The 23,463-nt window shown below is 37.2% G+C and overlaps 1 protein-coding gene across 2 annotated transcripts in view; it reads right to left on the bottom strand.

The window, feature by feature from the left end:
- The window catches only part of map3k1 (mitogen-activated protein kinase kinase kinase 1, E3 ubiquitin protein ligase), a 71,111-nt gene that overhangs the window by 26,523 nt on the left and 21,125 nt on the right, over positions 1-23,463 (bottom strand). For both annotated transcript variants that reach the window (XM_016462526.1, XM_016462525.1), the window contains exons 2-4: positions 3,913-4,063; positions 3,118-3,300; positions 2,660-2,854 (exon numbers count right to left, since the gene is read on the bottom strand). In XM_016462526.1, the coding sequence (XP_016318012.1) occupies positions 2,660-2,854; positions 3,118-3,300; positions 3,913-4,063 (529 nt within the window). The remainder of the gene's footprint in view (positions 1-2,659; positions 2,855-3,117; positions 3,301-3,912; positions 4,064-23,463) is intronic.

A 23,463-nucleotide genomic window follows, 5' to 3' on the forward strand; every position in this document is an offset into this window, starting at 1 on the left:
CCAGTCGTGTCTGACAACAGAATATGCTGGGGATTGTTTTTGGATGAGAGCATTTTCTTTTCTTGATTTTTTTTCTTGAAACCCTCCCAAACAACATGTGGTATAGGTGCGGTTTGATTTTATTATTTTTTTTTTAAGATTTTCTGACCCCGAGACTCAACTATTTTCTGCAATTCTCCAGCTGTGGTGCTTGGAGAGTCTTTAGCCTCTCAAACTCTCCTGCTCACCGTGCATTAGGACGATATAGACACACATCCTACTTCCAGGCAGATTTGTAACATCTTTAGTTGATTGGAACCTCTTAATTATTGCCCTGATCGTGGAAATGGGGATTTTTTTTTTGTGCTTTAGCTCTTTTCTTACAGCCACTTTCTATTTTGTGAAGCTCAACAATTTTGTTCTGCACATCGGAACTATATTCTTTGGATTTACTCCTTGTGATGGATGATTAAACAAACAAACAAACTTTTAAAAAATGACAAAGCAAAACAATTCCCCTACATGAAGCACTGAGGAATTAGTCAACCAAGTGAATCAATCAGTCAACCACCAATAATCAATTATCAATCAATTAACAAACAAGCAAACTTTTAAATGACAAAGCGAATCATTTCCCTCAAATGCTTACAAATTAGGCATTAATCAATCAAGGGAATTGTTCATCCATAAACAAACAAACAAATATAAATTCACTGTAAACCACGGCTTCACGGGGCTTATTGCTTTTTTACAAATACTGTTTGTTTTATAGAAATCAGGATGTTTATACAGTCGTGGTCAGAATTATTGGCACCCTTGGTAAATATGATCAAAGAAGGCTGTGAAAATAAATCTGCACTTTCTAATTTGTGAAGCTCAATTATCTTTTGCTGCATATCAGAAATATATTCTTTGGCTTTTCTCATTGTGATGGATGATTAAGGGAATTGGCCTTTGTTTTTCCTCCTATTTATATTCCTGTGAAACAGGAAACCATGGCTGGATAATTTCATGTTCATAATCACCCTGGTATGCTCAAAATTGTAAATATGAATGGGAAAATACTTCACAGATATTTTACTCATAAGGATTTCTAGGGGTGCCAATGATTGTGTCCAACGTGTATTTGAGAAAAACATTGAGATGAGATTTTCCCCCATTTTCAATTGTTTTAGTTCAATGAAAGGTTAGATATTTGTGAATTTTTTTAAACAAAAGATCAAAATGATTAACAATGCAATTTTATTTTCACAGCCTTTTTTGATCATATTTACCAAGGGTGCCAATAATTCTGATCACGACTGTATATAAAATCAGTTGACAAGCTATTTTTTTCTCTTCTGTATTTATGTATAACAACACTAGAATAGATGAAGGTAAATTTAGGACTTTAAGACCTTTTTAAAAAGAAAATGTAAGGAATAACATTTCTCTAAATGTAAAAGTGTTGTATAAGTAGGGTTGCAAAAAGGTGGAAAATTTCCAGTAAATTTTGGAAACTTTCCAGGATTTTTGGGAATATTCCAGGGATTTTTGGAAATTTTCCACCCCTTTGCAACCCTGTGTATAAGTAATGCTTCAAAGTCTGAAAAAACAACTTCCAATAGATCTCCTTTACTTTTTAATTAATTTAAAAAATGTTTTCCGGTGCAAATGTCTATTCTTAAATCGAGACACATTCACTCGAGAAGCAAAATGACGTAAGAAATCTTGTTTTCTGAGAAATGTAAGCATGTGGCCCTTTTTTTTTTTTTTTTTTTAGTTTCTAAGAAAACAAGACTTCATTTTGCTTCTCAAGTATGTGTATCTTGATTTAATGTTTATTGTTCAGGTATTTAATATTTTGCTATTTAAAAATTAGGGAAAAAAATACTAAGGAAGATAATCCTATTCATGAATTTAAGAATTTCTGCTCTGATTTCAGAACTTTTTAGGCCTTAATTTGTGAAAGGGTGAATCTAGACCTTTTTAAGACCTGCAGAAACCCTGTAGATCAGTAGGCGCATTTCCATTACACATTTGTGTAAAACTTCGGCGACATTTTATAAATGTCGATAAAAAAGTATTGCGTAATGACGCCGTTTCCATTAACCAATGTTATGCGACTAAAACGGAACCTTTTGCCTCTCGCGATAAGCCATGGCAACGGATTTTGGCTATATTTATTATTAAAAACAGTTTCCATTGCAGTTTTGCGAAATATTCCTTTTTCGAATTGCCTGAAAAACCACCTCATGCGAGCGTAAAAACTTTTTTGCGATATATGGGAGTTTTTGCGAAATTGACGCATTTCCATCAGGCGTATTTTCAATTCGCAATTTTAATTTGCGCAATCTGAAGGGTAATGGAAACGCAGCTACTGATGGGCAGCTTCGGTCCTGGAGGGCCACTGTCCTGCAGAGTTTAGATCCAAGCCTGATGAAAACTCACATGTCTGTAGCTTTCTAATTACTCTGAAAACACTGATTAGCTTGCTCAGGTGTGTTTGAGCTTCAGGACCGAAGCTGCCCATCCCTGCTGTAGAGAATTGTCCGCTGTCCCAGGCAACCGATCTCCAACTAGCTGTTTTAGTTCCATGCCTAGTTCTATATGAGTGTCTTCTCTCATAATAAAGTAATTTCAGCTTATCAACATCATATTTATTTGCCAAATGACATGTCAGAGGCCTGTATTAGCTTACCTGTGGACCAATGAACACCCGGAATTTGTTGTCAGGACTGTCTCCGCCAATCAAGAACGAGTTAGGTCCTATCTGCTGCAGCAGGTAGAGACGGGCTCTCATGACCTTGCTGACCCTGCGGTTGGTCTCCTCTGGACTATATGGGGAAAAGCCATCAGGGGAGGGAGCTCTCCGAGGGGGCGTCACCCTCCCGCTCTGTAGCGACATGTTCAAACAAACACGTTAGCTTCATAGCAAAACATATTGAGACCTTTTTAAGATGCTTACTTAAAAAAACTGAATCGATTTGGAGGATTCAATTGTCTTCCATAGAGATGCGTCATAGCTGAACTGAATTCATTTCATTATTGATGCATTTTGCAATATCAACACTGTTATTGAACTAAACTGAATCAGACTTGAATCTAAACTGACTTGACCTGAATAACAACAGATGACAACAAATGTGACAAACTCACAGGCACCGGGGATCCTCTCCGTCTGCGCAGACCAGGAGAATCAGGCTTCCCAGTGGTCTTAGTGGAGGAAGAGGAAGGTCCAGGCGAAGGGCTGCGATGACCTCTGCTTTGAGAGGAAGATGAGCTGTGACTGTCGCTTCCCGCCTCAGTGCCGTCTGCTCTCAGAGGAATGGGCTTCACTACCTGAGATTAGATGATGCAAGAAAACACTGATAAAATCACACAAAAACAAAAGCCATTTCCATCCTGTTTCTTGTGCCTTCATTTGCCTTTTTATTTTGTCTTGTAGAGTCATATCTGCCAATATTTGGACACTGAAATCTCTTGACACTGATCAATCACTGCCCCGTTCACAGATTAACAGTTTAAAAGCCTTCTTGTTAATGTTTTGTAGTACTGTAAATTATTATTTCCGGTGAGAAAACGTTACAGCCTAGTGTCAGTGAATCTGCAGTGTAGCGTTAAGGCAGACAGAGTGAAAGTCCGTCAACAGGGTTGATTGTTCTGATGGTTATGTAAGGAAGGCACGCTGAACTCAGGAAGAGCCGTTCCACTTCAGAACTTCTCACTTCCTGTTTCTTCGTCCAAACATTTTTCAACTATTTTTTGGTAACAGGGCATGTGATCTAATGATTTAACCATTAACAGTAGTTAACAATAGTTAACTAGTTAATTAATCCAGTGATTTAATTGTTAACAGTAGTATCGCAGAAAATCAGTAATGCTGTTTGGTGACAATGTGATCTGATTAGATTAAAAAAAAGAAAAAAAAGAAGATGTTTAACTGTCCCGTACCATCGGGCCTCTCCTGCTGCGCCTCTCCAGCCACTCGCTCTTCCAGGTGGGCATACAGGTGGCCTTGAGCTTCTCTCGGATCAAGCGCTCTTCTGGCCGGTCCTCTATCTTCTGTAGCCCGCGCAGAGTCTCCTTGCTCTCCATGTCCCGACTGCAAAGAGCAGAACGCTAATAAGCATGTGTGTGTGAACTAATATCTTACCATATTCATACAGAATTCCACAGATATTTTCCTGCAATCAGCACAGATGTGTACTAGTGGTTGAACGATATGGATATTTTTATGACCAAGAAGGGTGACCAGTGGCCAATATCAAGCCGAAAAATGTGATATCAAACTATTTAATTAAAATATTACCCTGGAGCACAAAAGCAGTCTTAAGTCGCTGGGGTATATTTGTAGCAATAGCCAAAAATACATTGTATGGGTCAAAATTATTGATTTTTCTTTTATGCCAAAAATCATTTCAAGTAAAGATAATGTTCCATAAAGATATTTTGTAAATTTCCTACTGTAAATATATCAAAACTTAATTTCTGATTAGTAATATGCATTGCTAAGAACTTCATTTGAACAACTTTAAAGATGATTTTCTCAATATTTAGATTTTTTTGCACCCTCAGATTCCAGATTTTCAAATAGTTGTATCTCGGCCAAATATTGTCCGATCCTAACAAACCATACATCAATGGAAAGCTTATTATTCCGCTTCCAGATGATGCATAAATCTCCATTTCCCTTATGACTAGTTTTGTGGTCCAGGGTCACATATAGTAAATAACACTGCAATGAAATAAATATTTATTGTGCATATATTTACTAAATTAAAACTATTTGCAAATGAGGAGGAGAAAACAGAATGCAAAGCAATGCTCGCCTCACTTTAATTCATTGGTTTATGAACCTTTGGTTTTGTTTCCAAAGCGTCAACAGACGCAACAATATAAGGGCACTTGCATCTTAACGGCGTTCACATAATCCAAATAAATCAAACTCTGACGTCTAAAGAATCGGGGTGGGCACCAAAAGTGCTAGTGTGAAAGAACCCTTATAGTATGACTAAACATGAATTAACTCTCATGAATCTGGTAAGCCTGTATTGCACTGGGAATCATATTTACTAATAATAGAAAGGCTAATGATATAATGGACTCATATACCGCTTACCATTTATATTTTATTAGACATAACTGTTAAACAAAGACAGCAAACTATTACATCAGTCATTATACATTGTGCAGATTCTGTGTAAGCTTTGTTACAACTATGCATTTCTAGACACACAACAAAATAAATATTCACACACAAAAGTTTGTTTGTTTGTTTGCAGTCAAAATTGAATGTGATGAGACAAAAAGCTGGCTACAACAAAAACTAAAAGACATTAATCCAACAACACACTGGCTTCACTGGCTGCCTTCAGTGAATGTATTAATTTAGCAGACACTTATCCAAAGTGATCTACAAATGAGGAACAACACAATATGCAGCGATAAATGCAAAGCAGTCTTATCCAAGAATAAATGACTCTTAGGAGACTGAATTAATCTGACTGACAGTACTGCTAAATCGCATTTGTCTGGTGCTTGCACGGTTTAAAAGAGAATGCACACTTTGACAGAAATGTGCAGTATGGTCGACAGACATTATGTGCAGATGTGGCTAACATCTATATCTCGAGTTTTTACGTGTTGTATCGATACATCATATTGTTAGTCATTAGACTGATGCATCGTTCCACATGGATGTTTCGTTACACCCCTATTAACTGCATGCACGTTTGTTTGACAAGGAGTTGTGAAACGTGAGGAAAAGAGTTGTAATGGTTCTACAACAAAAGATTTCATGTCACAAAAAAGCCTTTTTGTAGCATGTAGTGAATGGAGGAAGAACTGCGTCATGTACCAATTCACACAAGATCAAAATCAGAACTGAGGGTCTCATTAACCATCATTAAAGAGAATGGTGGAAAAGCCCCTAAACCACCCAGCAGAGACAGAGAGATAGAGAGAGACAGAACAAAAACAGAAACAGGGCTGAGAAAGAGAGCAGGATGTGGCACATGTGGCAGCAGGATGAGGAGCGAGAGATAGGCAGCGGTGGAGCGTCTCCATCTTTACCCAGCAGCAGGATCACTGGTGTCCCATCGGCTCTTTCGGCTTCCTCAATGAGCAGCAGTGAGCGCTGCGTAACAATAACACCTAGGACAGGAAAGCCAGACTTCCTGTGCTCCCCCATTCAAACCAAATGAGGAAGTGCAGTGCCGTCTCAGCAACTGCAAAAACAGCTACTATTTTACAGAACCGTTATCTGCTGACCAACCGCCTGTTAATACTTCACCAAACACTAGTGCTGCTAATCCAATTACTAATCCAGTGATTCTAAAACTATATATATACACACATGAATAACATGTTTTGCTACAGTTTCAATATTGACAGTGAGGCTAGCCGTGATAAAATATTGGCTATGGTTTGCGTCAATAATGAAAATCACAGCAAGCTCCAGGAAAAGAAGAGAGATGGCACCACCTGCTTGCGTTTTCACTGGACTGGGAGGTTTAACTTGACGTGCCGTATTAAAAATACAGCCAGCCGTGGTTTCAAAACAGAAGGTCAAGCAACTACATGCCTGAAGACAACCACCCCACACTCCAGTACTAGTTTGATTCACTGATCACAGCGGTATTTTCAGGAAACCTTTGCTGTGGGATTGTAAGCGTGCATGTCTGTCACATCAAGCAATGTATCCGTATATGTATTTAACAAATTAACCAAGACTCTGAATTGATTCAGTTCAGCGAATCGCACAAGATTCTGTGATTAATCCACACTTATTGAAATTTTGTCTTAAATATAGACATTAAATAGCCAAATTAATGTGAAATTAACCAAGTATATTTAAAATAACCAAGGCCAGTATCACCAATACTAATAGCTTTATTAAATAGATTTTTTCTAAGCAAAAAATTAGCAATTCTATCCATTAAAAATTAGAACTGAAAGCCATCATTAACAAGCCTAACTGCAAATTACCAGACTGTCATTTATTAACAACAATTATAGGACATGATGAGCTGTAACTTTTCATTTAAATAAATGTCATAAGCACATAATAATAATAACAATAAATACCTGCAAACATATGATATCACATTTTGTTTTGTCTTTACTTAGCACATATAGTTAGCACATATTAACATAGAAATTAACACCTTATTTTTCCCATCCCTAAAAATTACAGGTAAAATAAAACATTATAATACAATAGATTAATAATAAAATAAAATAAAGCCCGAAAATAGACATCCCTTGATTGCCGTTTTTGTTCTTTTTATTAATAACATTATAATTTTTTTATGATTACTTTAAGCTTTTTCTCCCCAATTCGCAAATGTTTATTTGAATATTTGATGCTGCTCTTAAATACCTGAAAAACATTTGTCTCCTTGTTCTGATGGGTTTATTTGTACTATTCTTCGCAATGCATTTCTTTGTTAATACTAATTTACTTTTAACTTGAACAGCTGCTTGGATAAAAATCTTCACATAATTGTTAAATATTTGGTTACATGCCATTTTTGTAATTCCATTTGTTAATATTTACATTAACGTTTAACATAAGGATGTGTGTTCATTAGCAGGTGGTAACAGCACTGGTATTTTCAATAGGAACTGGTCTTATTGTGCAAGAACATTGATAAATGTTTCATTATCAATCCACAGACGGTGTCAAGTTTTCTGGTGTACAGACGAATTGTTTGCACTGACAAATACTCTCTCTCACACTCAGTGCTCTGGACGAGAACAGCACGGTTTTAACGTGAATCAAGTGGCAACACTGTAAGCATGCAAGTAAACAACAGAACAGCTCACTCCCACACTAAGAGAAACCAGCTCTCACGAGCCTCAGCCAGCCATGATGAAACCGGAGAGCAGGAATTCACCATCTTTACTTTGAATGAGAAAGTTGGTGGTGGCCAACCCCTGCCTCTCAGATAACAGCTATCCCACAGTGCCATGGGGCAGGAACAAAGAGGCATTGTGGGCCACGCAGGTGGGATGTGGAAGAGCCAGCGGCTGGGAATCCTGCACGTAAGCCTAGACTGCGGGCCTGTAGCTGTGCACACCCTTTCTCACGGGCCACCGCGCTCTCAGCACTCGGGTTACTCTGAACACAATGAGCACATCTCTGCTGGAGGGGCCAAACACTCAGACGCTACAGAAAGACCCCAAACACACACTGAACTAACCAGCGCACGGCACAGGTAACCAGCCACAAACTAACCTTTCCACCAAACAGACCAAGCAAAAATAACTGATAAACAAAGAGAGCAGGAGTGTTGAGAAGCGCTGAGAACTTTGCCCATCAACATAAAGCAAACCCTTCTTTCAGATTCCAGCTCTGCACAGATTTTCACACTTTCAACATTATGAGGTGCAGCTTGGGCTGCTTTCTTTGAACAGCATTCAATGGTCATTTCTCAGTATGCGTTCTTAAGTGATCTTGTGTCCATGGGTTCTTGTACCTCGTCATCACCAACTGTCGAAGTTCAAGTCCAATACTCAAGAACGCAAGTACAGAGGACTTAGCTATATGGTTTATTTCACGATATGCAAATATATCCGCGTAGCACAGTACTACTTAAAAGTTATAAACACCTGACCTAAGAGTGATAAAGAAGCATGCATGAATGAGGAAATAAAGAGTGGAACGTGCTAGGTGTTAAATATTAAGTTATTAAATATTGAGTGAAGTGCAACATGCAGTGAAGAACTCAATGCGCGGAACGACACACACCTGAAGCGCACAGAAAGAGTCTCTCTCAGACAGCATGCGATCGTGAATTCAGTTCTCTGAATCTTAGAACTGCTTCGAACGAATCGTTTGAGAATCATTGGAAAATGAGGAGATATTAAATGCATATTTTGAGAAAACAAAAGCTTTTTTTTTTTTACCTTGCATGCATGTAAACCTATTGTAGAAGACTCCAAAACAATATTAGGAAACTTAAAAATGGCATAATGGGGCACTTTAATTTGTATTTTTGTTCTGTTGTGTTTGTAATTGTATTTTAATAACAAAAAAATAACAAAAATATTTATATTGAGATAAATATAATGTTCGCCCCCACACCTAGGTGAGCCAATTATGGCTACACTACGAGATTCCCACTGCAAGCTTGCAAGTAACTGACTGCTTGTATTGCATAATTTTAATACAGTGTTAAACGCGCAGTATTTTTATTGGCAGATTAAAAACGAATCTACTTATAATGTTCTTGGACGGGACGGACAGTTGATCAACAAGATCACAAAGCATTCTGCGTCCTTCCAAATTCGTTCTTTCAAGGTAGCCTGGCAAAACCAACTTCACAAGAACACAATCCATTCTTTGCATTATTGGGACTGAGAAACAGCCAATGAGTTCACATGACAGACACTTGTTAGGGCTGGGACAATAAATCGATGCATCGCGATTCGTGGATCGATTCTGAGCTCAGTTTTTAACAGCAGATGGCGCGCTAGGCTAGTTTTTAACCTCACACTTAAATGCTCATGAAGAAGAGCGCTTGTGCGTTCGGCTGAGTAACGTAAGTGGTTAAATGTACTTGCACCTCGGCTTTTATGACGCGAGATTAATGTAAACCCAGCCCACTGTGAACACCCTTGTAATTCGCTTCAAACTTTTAGAACTTTATGAATAATTAGTTTAGGTTCAAGTGATGTAAGGAATTGAAAGCAAGAAGAGTACGGCTGTTTCTAAAGCATGCAGTGCCATCTGCTGTTACAAACTAAGCTCAGAATCGATTCCAGAGAGAATCGCGATGCATTCGGAAAAACAAACAAACAAACAAACAAATCGCAGAATCATTTCTCGTTTTCCGATGCATCGATTTATTGTCCCAGCTCTAACACTTGTAGGTAGGGGTGTCACGATATATCACGGTATTGACGATAACCATGATATTCAAATCATGAAATATCGACATCGTGTTAATTTAGGGTGTGACGATATACCGGTATTGGCGATAACCATGATATTTAAAATGAACAGGACACTTATGATAACACGACACGCAAATAGCCTACTCTAGTGCCAGTACCTGGTTGACCTCCCAGGTGGCAGTATTGCGCCTTAACGCTGACACCTGTCACACAAGAAGACGACGCAGCGCGCGGCCGCACTACTCCAAGAAGAACCAATAGTATCCATGCTGCAGGTCTGCAGATGGAACACAATAACCGTGGTGTGAAAAATCTAATATCGTGACAGCCCTACTTGTAGGCTTGGCTTACTTGTTCTACTTAAAGAATACTATTACTTTTTTAAAAGTAGTAAAAAAAAAAAAAATGAATCGCTCAAACTAATTAAAATTGCTACATTATCATCAGATGTCCTTTAAATCACATGATCGTATCATTCCAAACATAGCCAGGCAGCGAGAGGGAACACAAACGGCATTTTTTTGGTCGTATGTTCTGCTATTGTTTGCTGGCGTCACACACTGAGACGACTGCAGGAAGCCTTGCAAAATACATGTTTGTTCGTTGGGCATTTCTGAAACCACACACCAATGTCCTGCCAAAGGCTACAAGAACCATGTTTAAAGAACTAGGACAGGCATGAAGTATTAGTGTCTACTGCTTTAGTGAAGTTAATCAGGTTTCCTTGCTTTTAAGCATAACGGGGGCGTTAGAGAGAGCAAACTTTGTCACACTCGTTCACCAGGTTCCGGCTGTAATGTAAACTAGCACATGAAACGAGCTGCTAACTGCCGCTGACATGAGTCTAACCACGATATATCACCACACTCAGTTACAGTTGAACTGGGTCACCCTGTAAAACTAGGAGCGCTTTCAATCACGGGCTTACTGTACACCTGAGAGCCATTCAGGAGAGAAAATGTTTTTGTTTTTTTTTACACACATTAGGGGTGTAACGGTACATGCGTTTGTCCTGAACCATCACGGTACAGACGTCACGGTTCGGTTCACTGCAGTCAGACGACGAATACAGTCAGTCAGAGGCGATCAATCCAGAAGGGGGCGCGCGTGGTAATGCAACGCTAACCGCAACGACAGGAAAGAGCAGAAGAAGAGACGATCTACACACCAACCCAAAACAAGAACGGCAAGTTCAGATCGCACACAGGGGCTCGAAGAACCGCCTGCTTGTTTTACATCAGCAGTAGTCGGAAAGTTTCGTGTTCTAGAGATGCTGCATTGCAATCATTTCCCAAAATGTCATTTGTGTGGAATTTTTATGAAGTCAAATCTAATTCAAATCAAAAACAACTGCTCATGCTACATGTAGCATTACTGTCTGATCAAAATAAATGAACAAATAAATTTCTTCTTGGACCGTGACCCCAAAACCAAGATACGTACCGAACCATGACTTCTGTGTACCTCCAGATTCATGAATGCATCTTAAACTGCAGATTTGATAGATAAACGTATGTTAATGGTTTCCAATCATTCACAAACATGCCACATGGGTTCACTCATTCACACACATAACGCACACTAATGAATTATACCTTAATGTGAATTACGTGTACAGAAATGCTGTAGGATCTTCTGGAGTCCATTCTCAGGTTTGGCAATAATTTGTCTTATACCAGAAATGATTCAATTAAAGTGTTTCACTAACAGACAAATACTACTGGTGCTCAGAATAATAGTTATCTATAACTTAACTAACTTAAACTACATAATTTTTTACTAGATAACTACATAATATATATTATAATGTTAAATAGTATGGAAGCCCATTTCTGCCACTGAATAAAAAAATGAAACAAGGTAATTGCGACTTTTTAATCGCACAATACTGAATTTTTTTTCTCAGAGTTGCATTATGTAAACTCGCAATTGCGAGAAATAAAGTCAGAATTGCCTGATGTAAACTCGTAATTCTAAGAAAGTCAAAATTAATCAATCTCACAATTGTAAGAAAATAGTGTTTTTTTCCCCTCTGAATTGGACTTAATAACTCGCAACTGTGAGTTTATATCACACAATTCTGGGAAAAAATATTACCTTGATTTATTTTTTATTCAGTGGCGTTAACAGCCTTCCATAAAACAGTGGTATTATAATGCAGTGTCATCAATTAGCCAAAAAGAACACAAAATCAACAAACATTTTGAAAATATGAACACAATTTAGGCCTACACAAACATTCATTCTGCTTGTGTTTCATGAATGAGACCAAATGATCTCAAAATAAGTGTTCTTTCACACTAGCACTTTTGGTGCACACCCGGGTTCGTTTGACGTCAGAGTTCGGTTTGTTTGAAAAATGTGAACTCCGTTTTCTGAACTCAGGTGCGCATCCGCGAACCGCACTCGAGGCAGCCTAAAAAAGGGTGATATGGGGTACGGTTCACTTCTGATGTAAACGCAACTGCACAAAATCACAGAAGTGAACCGCTATTAATGACGTATGAATTGGTCAAACTGTGTATTTATGAGTTTACTCACTCACTTTACTGAAAAGCGTGACTGACGCGCTGCAGCAGAGAGAATGTATATCTCATTCCCGCTCACAGAAAGTGACTCCCGCGTTCTTTTGAACCTTCGCATTACAGTCGTGACAAATATATACCGCAAACGTACCGTGATTCAAAACCAAAAACTATCCGTCCGAACACAAACCAGTGGGGGCAGGGGGAGGAGGGGGGGTCAATCAAACTCGGGTTTGGACCAGGCAATCGAACCAATTGTGAAAGCACCCTAAATCTCAAACTGACTTCTGGCTAATGCAAGCAGATCTGTACTGTACAACAACATAGTGCTTACAATATGTAAGATTTTCATAATAAAATATCCAAAAACCACTTGCACAGTGTTATATATTTCATGCAGTTGTGTATTTACGTTATCCCAAAAGTTCCCAAGGATTTGTAAATCCAGTGAAATTCCAATTCTAAATAATGGCTTGTCCCTTGTCATCGTCGCCTATCAATGGCGTAATATCCCAGCTATCGGTTTCCCTTTTTTAGAAACTATGGCAAAACACATGGACAAAACTGCTGCTGTGCATTTAAACTAAATACATTATGGCTGTCGCAAATAAAATGAAAATGAATTGAAAAGTGCTGACTGCAGCATTAAATTTAGATCTGCTCAATCTTGATTCTTTTCCCGCGCTTTTACAGTGTCGTGCGTTATTAACAATCACACGCGAGTCTGTTGAGTTTATGAATGCAGCGGCCAATCAGAGGCGTTCAGATGAGTCATCGCTGAAACACCGGAGTTTTGTTGTTCAGTGCACTGAATTCTGCTCTCTCACGAATCCTCTCATCATAAACAACAAAGTGCAGATGCATGTATGATGTAAGTAGGAGATTCATTCATCAAACAGTGTGACCGCTTTACTGATTATAAGGAGAGTGCTTAAACTCGCGCTAGACTGAAGTCAGACATACTGTTCTTTGACAGTGTAACGTTAAATGTTCTTTGCTCACTTTCTCTATATAATTTATTCGCTGTTTGAAAGACTTTGGAAGGTACAGGTAATAAAAAAATTCATTCATTACATCCGTGTACATGATTCGGACATCTCTGGATGGTGAAAACTAGAGGTCGACCGATAGTGGATTTTGCCGATACCGATAGCTAGGTTGGACCACACTGGCCGATACCGATTAATTAACCGATAGTTTTAAAATTGATACTGAACAAAAACTAAAATAGTGCTTTTTAACAAAAACAGTACTGAACCATACTAGTAGTAGTAGTAAAAATAATAATAATAGTAATAGTAAATGTTGAAATTAACGCATTCTAACAAGGAACAATACTTACACAGATTTCATTAATCTTAATGCTACAAATGGACTCTTATTTTAAAGTGTTACCATTTCATTTCAACTGTCATGCTTAAAGATGCACATCTTTAAATATATACACAAAGGCTATAGCATTAAAATTATATACAAAATGCACAATACACAATTCATTATGTACATTAACAACGATTCGGGACCAATATAATGTAATTTAAAGGAAAACTATGTGAGCGGCAGGATTTTCTGTCGGCTGCATTTAAATCCGTGTCTGAAGTTTCCCACTCTATTCAGCGTGCAGTATCACGTGTCTAAACAAATAGCACGTGCTGTCAGTGATTTCAACCACTAGAGGCCGCTCTCGCACTGTGTAATGACAGCAGACCCTTCTCAGCCGCTCCAGCAATGGACGCAACCCGGAAAACTATCGGCATGGATTTTTGTCGATAACCGATAGTTCTTAGCAATCAACTATCGGTGCCGATTAATTGGCAAAACCGATACAGTCGACCTCTAGTGAAAATCCCATCTCCCATCATTGCACTCTCCTTCATAGCGGCATCAAGCTTCGCCTTTGTTATTGTTTTGAAAATGCGACCTCTAGTGGTGAAAACGTACATATTGTGCCTTTAAAAATACACAAAGGACAAAAGGCTCATTATGCATTTTGAAAGAAAAGCTAGTTATTTAGTAACAGAAGCTTCTCTGCCTTCTACCAGACAGGCCAAACACGACTGTACTGTACATGCAAGTTATCTCAAGAAACTCTCATTTCACATGCACAGCCTCCCCATTAAAAATACTCACTGGATGCTAAAAGCATTTCTGTTCACATTTTCAGCCAATTTTTAGATATTTCTGTAAGATGAAGAAAATCTGTAAATTAGACTTATGCTCCATTTAAATAGTATTTTTCAATTAATCAATTATATATTAGCATAAAAATACTATTACTAATCATATATTTATATAATTATATATTTTTCCACAGTACATTATTCAGACACTTTCAGCCACTTCAGGATACACATTTCATCAGTTTCGTGCACTTCCTGAGAAGGAAGCCCAGAGCCCATGCTCCGCTGTTCGGCTGTAGTTAATGCTGCATGACCCACGCTGTCCAAAGCATGAGTGCACTTCATTAGTCTGTATTTTAACATGGACAGGTTTCTGTGTCAAGTGCTTTTCACAAAGTGCTTATGCTGTTGTTCAATGCCATTCTGAGATTTATCACAGATGCAACTTATATTGTATATGTAAGCTTGAATATTTTCTTTTTAGATAAGATTTTGTTTTCTCTAATTTACCTGTTTTATGCACTTTTGCACATTTAATGCACTATTTGCACTTTATTGTAATGCTTGTATATTAAACATTTTTTGTTTTATAGCCTGCAGTTTGCACAGTCTTTTGAAGAGCAGCTTACAAGATGTGGACAGCCATGCTTTTTCAATAAAATGATGAAATTAAACTTTGCCTTTTTTCACACAATTAACTCAAGAAATAAATCCACAGATTAATTGCTAATTATCAAAATATGCCGCCAGTTGGACGTGAAGGACGGAGGAACCCTGGTTTTATTTTTGGAAGTCATCTGAGATGTCAATCTTATAATAAATTATTTCCTAATATAGATTGGATTATTAAAGAGATCAGCCACTATAGACACAGGTTTGTGCTAGTGGAGCTAATCCTGCAGCAGGGGTTTTCTTTCAAGACTATTAAAATGTCCTGACCAATTGAAACATTGTTAGACATTGAAAATATTAAGTCAATTTTTTGTTTTGAACAAGTAAATCCCCACTGAGTAAAGACGCTGGAGATGATAGCACCAAACAAATGAATGTAGGTCTGTGGTGAACTGTTTTCTCCTCACATTTTTGTCTACTGTAATAATGCTCTGATGATTTGGTACACTTCTAACATTTGTAAATATTACAGACTAGCATGCACAAGTCAAATAAGCAGAAATGTCAAAGCAAACTCCTGCATCAGCCTCTGACTGTGTGGAAATGAGTGAACAGACAGTGTTTTTGCACCTCGGCTTCAGAAGGCACCATAACATCATGTCTAATGATCCATTTTACAACAAATTAAAGTGAGCTTCAGAGAAAACAAAGCCAATACTTGAGGCTGGAACAGACTAATCATCTTTTCCCAGATTAGCAGTCTGGAGTCAGAGTCAGAGAAAATCGTGTAGTAAATGATGAGCACAGACTCCGATTTTATTTACTTTAGACTATGATTCTATCCATTTGAAAAGTTATCCAATATATTTGGATATTTTTATATATCTTTTGAACTCAACACACATCATAGCATTTGAGTTGCCTTATAACAGATTAAGCACAACTCACCTCCAGCTCCCATTATTTTGCAACTCATTATTTTGCAACTCAGCACACAAAGTAGCAAAAAACACTGCCGTCGGCTCCTGCACATCCATGTTTGTTTTCATCTGTCATGCATCTCCTAGCAATGCTTCTTTGTGAGTTGGTTGCATTTGTGAGTCACTTGGTTTTTCTGGGCTTATATAGTATGGAGTGCTTGAGAACAATGTGAGGTTATATGTAAAAAATGTTGAAGCTGAACCATAAATGGACATTCCAACATGAGAATGACTCAAAACATGAAAACATGGCCCAGATCTAGTATTTAAACCCAAAGGAAATGTGGGGAGATTATGCAATAAATAAGAAACACCTGCAAAAAAAGCCAGCTGTAATTAGGGCCCGAGCACCGATGGTGTGAGGACCCTATTGGAATTGCTCCGTTTCTTATTATTATTCTTCCGCTTCTTCTTCTTCTTCTCCAAAGTGAATCGCATTTTTGAGGGCCTAAACATGCTCCAAAACTCATGAAACTTTGCACACACATCAGAACTGGTGAAAATTTACATCTGATATGTGTTTCAGAATTGGGCGTGGCAAAATGGCTCGATAGCGCCACCTATAAAATTTCAACGAAGTGCCCCTCGAGCTACGTTTCACATACACGGAGCCCGGGTGCGAGGGCCCTTTCATCGCTGCTTGCAGCTATATTTTTACTTTGATTTTGTGTAAACGGACGTGTTGAAGCAGATGGAGCAGTGAATCCCAGAATGCACCTCATGAAGTTAGCTGAAAGATTGTCCAGGGCTGTGTAGAGCTGTAAGCTAGACAAAGTATCAGAAATATAAGGGTTTTATTTAGGTTCACGCAATTGTCTTATTTCTAATTGTGTTGCTTCATTGTTTTTATGGCAACAAAACATGACTAATTAATAAGTATTCATAATGAAAACAGCGGCCAACGATTAGTCGGGTCTGTGCACAAGAGCCATCAGTGACCTCTTACTATAGATTACAGTTCACTCTCTGAAAAACGGTACAAATGCTGTCACCTGGGCGGTACCTTTTCAAAAGGTATGGACTTTAGGTACTAATGGGTACATTTAAGGTATATGCACCCTTGAGGGGGAAATAAAGTACAAAGGTGCACCTTTTGAATGGGTATCATCCCAGTGACGGCTATTGTGCCTTTTTTCTGAGATTGTACCATTCAAAAGTATGAGGTCAGTACGTTTTTTAATGCTTTTGAAGACAGAAGTCTCTTACGCTCACCAATGCTGCATTACTTAATCAAAAATACAGTAAGAACAGTAATAATTAAAAAAGAAACTTTTGTATTTTAATATATTTTAAAGTGTAATTTATTCCTGTGTTGGCACAGCTGATTTTCCAGCAACCCAGACTTCATTGTCATACGCCACAAGTTGAAAACAATTGTGCTGCATAGTTTTTTTTTTTTTTTGTGGAGACAAGTATTTATTTGAAGTAGAAATCTTTTGTAACATTATAAATGTCTGTCACTTTTGATCAATTTAATGCATCCTTCTGAATAAAAGTATTATTAAAAACTGACCCCAAACTTTTGTGTGTAGTGTATACACAGACAATTGTTTTGATGATCAATTAAAAAGGTGAATTTATATAAACTGAAAAATTAAATAATCTTTGCTGTTATCAATAAAATAGCATAATTAACATTTTTTTTAAATGAGAGTGGGATTGTATGCACTGCAAGTGGGAAAGAGACTGCATAAAAAACATCTGTGTGTGTGTGTGTGTGTGTCTGTGTGTGTGTCTGTGTGTGTGTGTGTGTCTGTGTGTGTCTGTGTGTCTGTGTGTCTGTGTGGTTTAAATGAGGGCTGGAACAAACAAACTCTGCGTGACTTAGAAAGAGAGCATAAGGGAAAAACTTGGCTGGGTGTCACTCACAATATGATACACAGCGCAATACGTCAAAATTCAATACATGTCATGGTCTCACAATATCATAAGTGTACTGCGACTGAAACAGCAGAAGAGAGTCCCAGCATGTCCACAATAGACAGGGTTTAGGGTTTCAGCTCTGAGTACGGTGAGAGTTTGTGCTTACTGTAGGATCATAGGCGCCAATAAGCAAGCAATACACAAACAAGTGTGTTAATGACCTTCATTAGGACTAGTCTTTACAGGAAAGTGAATGTGTGTGTTCCTGCCGGTCTGCCTCAGCGGTCTAGCAGCATTAGTCCACGTCAAAATGATTGAGATGACAATCACATTAAAGATGGCAGGCGTTACTGTTTACAGGAGCCAATCACGTTTGAGAGCGCGAGGTAAGATGTAGCTGAACAAACATTTAAAGTTAAACAACCGAAAGTAATATATACTCATACAAATTACTCTATTTTTAAAACTCACATTACATTTTAAAAGATTCATTAAATTGTTATTGTTTTATGCCTTCATTTGATTACCACCATTTTTTATAATAAATGTGTATTAAATCATAAACCCAGAAAAACTAAAACAGACAACACAGAAATTCAGAAAAACTACATTTCATAGGTCCCTATTACTCTAAAAATTTTAATTAATTATTAAATTGCTAAAGTTTTATGAATTCAATTTATTAGACATGCTTTTTGATTACTATAATTTAATTAAATCAAGTGAATCCAGAAATCCAGAAAATTCAGATAACTGAATCCAGAACACATAAAAAAGAATATGAGAAAAAATAAAAAATTTTATAGTGCTTTAATTTATAGTGGAATTTGTATGTTTCATGATTTCAAATGATTAGATATGCTTTTCATTACTACAATTTAATTTAACCTTTTAAACGGAATCCAGAAAAGAAAAAAAAATAATTGAAAGGAAAAAAAAAAACAGTAAAATGTAAATAGGAAAAAACTGAAGCCAGAAAAACAGAATTTGGGAAATTATAAAACAGAATTTGTGAAGAAATAAAAATGATTTCATAGGTCTCTCTATACTTAGTTTGTGGTTTTGTTTTTCTTGATTATTTTGTGAAGTCAGTACAGTCCTGTTATTTGATTTTATTTCTACTTTTTTTTTGTTTTTACTGAATGCACACTATAGCCTGAATTCATGCATTTGCATGTGTTTTTATAGTCTTCAATTTGCACATTGCTCTGGCATGTAACTGGAATGCAGAGAAATTCCTTCACTCTACCCAACTGGAGCAGCATGACCCCCACAGACTCCCACTGGCCCCTCTCTCAGCAGGACCGCCTGACTAACCTCACTCCCACACACTGGTACAGCTACAACAGTAGCACAATATCCGTGCTTTCGCTGTGTTGTTGACAGTGCTTGAGCACGTGTGTTCACATACGAGTGCTGCGGGTGTGATTGGTGTGCAGTGCGTGTTCCTGCAGCCCCTTCACGGGGCACTCGTGTACCTCCCCCTGCACAATCACACACACACACACAGCTCTGATGTCAGGACGATTGAGCCGCGAGCTCTGATGAGAAGCGCTGGAAGTGGAGCAGGGAACCCAGGACTCGTGGACCGAGCAGGAAACACAGCATGCACACAAACACACTCCCAAAAACACTGCACGTGCTGTAAAAACAGCCATGCTTTTAGAAGACACAAGAAAAACCAAGCGCAACTTTACATTTAGTCCTTTTAGCATCAGTTAATGAAGCTGTAATAAACAAGACTGTGATCCACTAACTTAAGGGACAATTTTCTTCAAGTATATGTACATTTATTTTCACTAACATCTGTTAAAAACTGAAACACACACATCGTAGCTGTATAAAATGTGTGGTTTGTTATGAATAAAATTCTATATGAATATCCCCACATTTCTGTCACAGTCTAGCGTAATAGGGTAACAGTCTAGTGTTACCAGAGTAAATACATGGTGAATGTTAGTGATTTGTGAATTGAGATGCAAATGTTGTTTCATCTGGCAGAGTTAATAATGATCACATGATTGAGACCGGTCAGCAATAAATGCATATGCTCTAAGATTGTGCTGTGCTGTCTTTTGGGCCAAGTGTTTGCAGTTTAATATTTCTCATATGCAACAGAAATGGCAGCACTTATCAGTTAGTCAAATTGGTAGAGGCACTAGTGCAACCTCTAACAAAATATAGTCGCAGTCTAGAGCCCTGATACTGCTGACAAAAACATACAGACTGACTGGTCAAGCCCCAGGAGACATTCAGCTCACAAATAGCATCAGCTTCATTTGAAACCGATATTTTAAGAAATATCCAGACATGTTTGGTGCGACCAAAGCTCACAGAGAAACTCTGGCTTGATTATTTTGTCATATATCAGCTAATGGTATTACTCAAATCAATAACACATGATCAACTCAAATCACACTTTTAGAATGGAAATGACTTTATGCATTTGCCCACTGCCATATTCATGTCATTTTCACTGTGTGCTGTATGTAAAATGAGTTACCTTGGCTTTATTTGAAAAAATATGATTCCCAATGCACACAAACTTCCCAGAATACTGAGTGCTCTGTTGGTTACAGTGTTTACTTCCTTTTTAATTATTTTTATTAAATATTTATTTATTTTAAAAAAATGCTTTGTCATCTAAAGTATGTTTATTTTACACATTTATTTTTTTAATCCATTTTCAAATGATTTCAAATGTCTTAAACATTAATTAAAATACATAAAATTATATCGGATTTATATCGGCCATCGGCCACCCTGCTTTCCAAGATATCGGCATCGACTCTCAAAAAACCAGTATCGGTCGACCACTAATGACGACCTACATATCCCTGCGTGCTGGTTCATATGAACACCACCACTAACACAAAACATGTTAAACATTTACTCCATCCTCAGACAGAACCCTTCGGCTCAGTTTTAGCTCAGATAAAAAGTAACTTTACAGTCAACATCCTTGTTAATAAATAATGTGTTAGTCAATGGTGCTGACAAAGCACACGTTTCTCCAAAGGTTATTAATGACATATTTAACTCCAGAGCTCTTTCACACCGCTGGAGTGATTAAACGCTTTCTAGGTCACACCAACATATTTCATGTCTCAAGGCATTCTGTTCATTTTTAGGATTTCAGAGAAAACATTCAGTAACAACAAAAAAGACATTTACACAGTTTAATAGTGCAATTTGTAAGATTTCATTTAGGATACACAAGACATTAACAAACCAAACGGTTAAGTGAATTATTTATTCATTTGCTTTTTTTTTTTTTGCGTTTTACTTGTTTGTAAAATAAACCAAAATTAAAACACTAACACGACAAGTCAAAAGAAAAGTCTATTTACAAGGTCTTATCAAAAGGATAATCAGAATACTAGACCAAAAACCAAGTGCAAACATTTTTTATAATCTTTAATTTTTCTTCTGGACCAGCTACTTTGTTAAGGCTAGCTTTTAAACGGCTGTTCATTCATTGTCATATATATGCTTTACAGCAAATACAAGTCTTCTACTTGCTGTAGGATATTACTGAGAGAAACTATTTTGAGCAGAAAATAAAGAGTTTGAGTGAGACACAATGGCAATCTCTCAGGAAAACAGCTGCCAGTGTGACATATCTGCCATCCACATTCCATCACGTGTGTTGTTTTTGTTTGTGGGAGAAACCAAAGTACCTCAATTTTTTATTTGACGTAAAGCTAGGAGTAATCTTAAATCCATGCTACCACAACAATAGACAATATGCAACATGCAACAAAGTGGTCGATGGTTCAGTAAGAGCACAGCAGTCAGGTTACAGAGACCAGCGAGTAGCAGTTGTTCTTCCATCCAAACACAAAGTGCAATCTGGGAAATTGCATGTAAATGTCAACCAATATCCAACCAATCCATATTTGTGAGGTATGAACCAAGGCTGCATTTACAAACAGCAATATTTAATCGTCCATCATATTCTAGACGTTTCTATTAATGCACATAAGTTGTAACTTTCTGTGCAAAGCATTAAATGATCAAGAAATGAGCTCCTTTCTTTACTTTAACAATTATAACCTGTGTCACACATGTGACCGTTATGGGCGACTTATGAAATTATATGGATATCAAACCGCTTGTGTGCTAAACATGATCATTCAAACAGACTGCAGAGAACTGTTGTGATCTGTCACCCTATTCATTTCATATTCAATGGACCTTTTTGGGAATGCGTGCCTTTAGCTATCAATCTTAACATTTGATTATTAAAAATAATTCTGCAATCATTTTTGAATTTATTGCTGAACGTGGTGAATTTGAACACATGCTTTGCTTTAAAGCACCACTGAAACTGCTTTCAAAGAAGATGCATGGAGAGAAGAGTCAGTGAGAAGAGTCGCTCCGCAGCACTCGTTTAAGCACTTTTTCTGAGCCCTGCTCACCCGGACTCTCAGGGACTGGAACAGACAGCTCTTCCTAGTGTTTTCAGATGACGGTGAGATGGCTATGGGGCATTAATGTACAGCACAAATATTGGTGATGAAGCAAGCTGACCATGACACAACATTACAACAGTAATATTTCTTGTTTTTATTAATTTTAATATTTAATAACAAAAAAGTATAATATAGACATATTGATATAACACTTTTAAAATAAAATTTTAGCCAAACTGTGTAGCCATAAAAAAAATCTTTATTTGTTTCCCCCAAATCGTGCAGAATAGATAAACTGTGGGAAACAGCTAAATATACACTGTAAAAAAATGATTGTGATTTTAACAGTAAAAGACTAAAAATGCTACAGTAAAAACCTGTTAATTGGTTATCAGTAACTTTCCATACTATATACGGTGAATAACTGTAATTATATTTAATGTAATTTTACAGTAAAATACTGTTAAAATTACTGTTTTTGGAAGTGAAAAAGAAAAAGTCATTGTATAATTTACAGTGAAAAACCATAAATCCCAACACTCCCAGAATTCCCTGCATGACACTTCATATTTTATGTTTTTTCATTGAAATAACTGTTTCTTCTTAGTTCTTTTCTTATCAGTTGTGTAGATTAGGGCTTTATCTTACATCTAATGTTGTTAAATTAATGTTTACTGCATTATTTCAGTATCATGTGTTACCATGTTGGTGTTTAGTGTTTGTGTGAATGACACTGTGCACCTTCTATATATATATATATATATATTAGTATTTCCCTTCTCAGCTTGTGGAAGAGCTGTTTGTGATGAGCTTTTATTCTTCGTGTGACTTGTAAAACCTAAAATATTGCTACCATATTTTTAACGGTGAAAATTTGGCAACCACAGCTGCCAGTATTTTACCGTAAATGTCACAGATTTTTTTACAGTGTAATTTTAATTACAGAAAACTATTTTAAAACTATATTTTGCAAGTAAATATCAATTCAACATACATTTCATTATTTGTATAATTGCAAATGTTGTAAAACTTTTCTAGGTTAATTTTTAAATTAAATCAGCATTCCTAACACATCTTAAAAGTTCTC

This window comes from Sinocyclocheilus anshuiensis, unplaced genomic scaffold, assembly GCF_001515605.1.
Source record: "Sinocyclocheilus anshuiensis isolate Anshui unplaced genomic scaffold, SAMN03320099.WGS_v1.1 scaffold664, whole genome shotgun sequence".
NCBI classification, from domain to species: Eukaryota; Metazoa; Chordata; class Actinopteri; order Cypriniformes; family Cyprinidae; genus Sinocyclocheilus; species Sinocyclocheilus anshuiensis.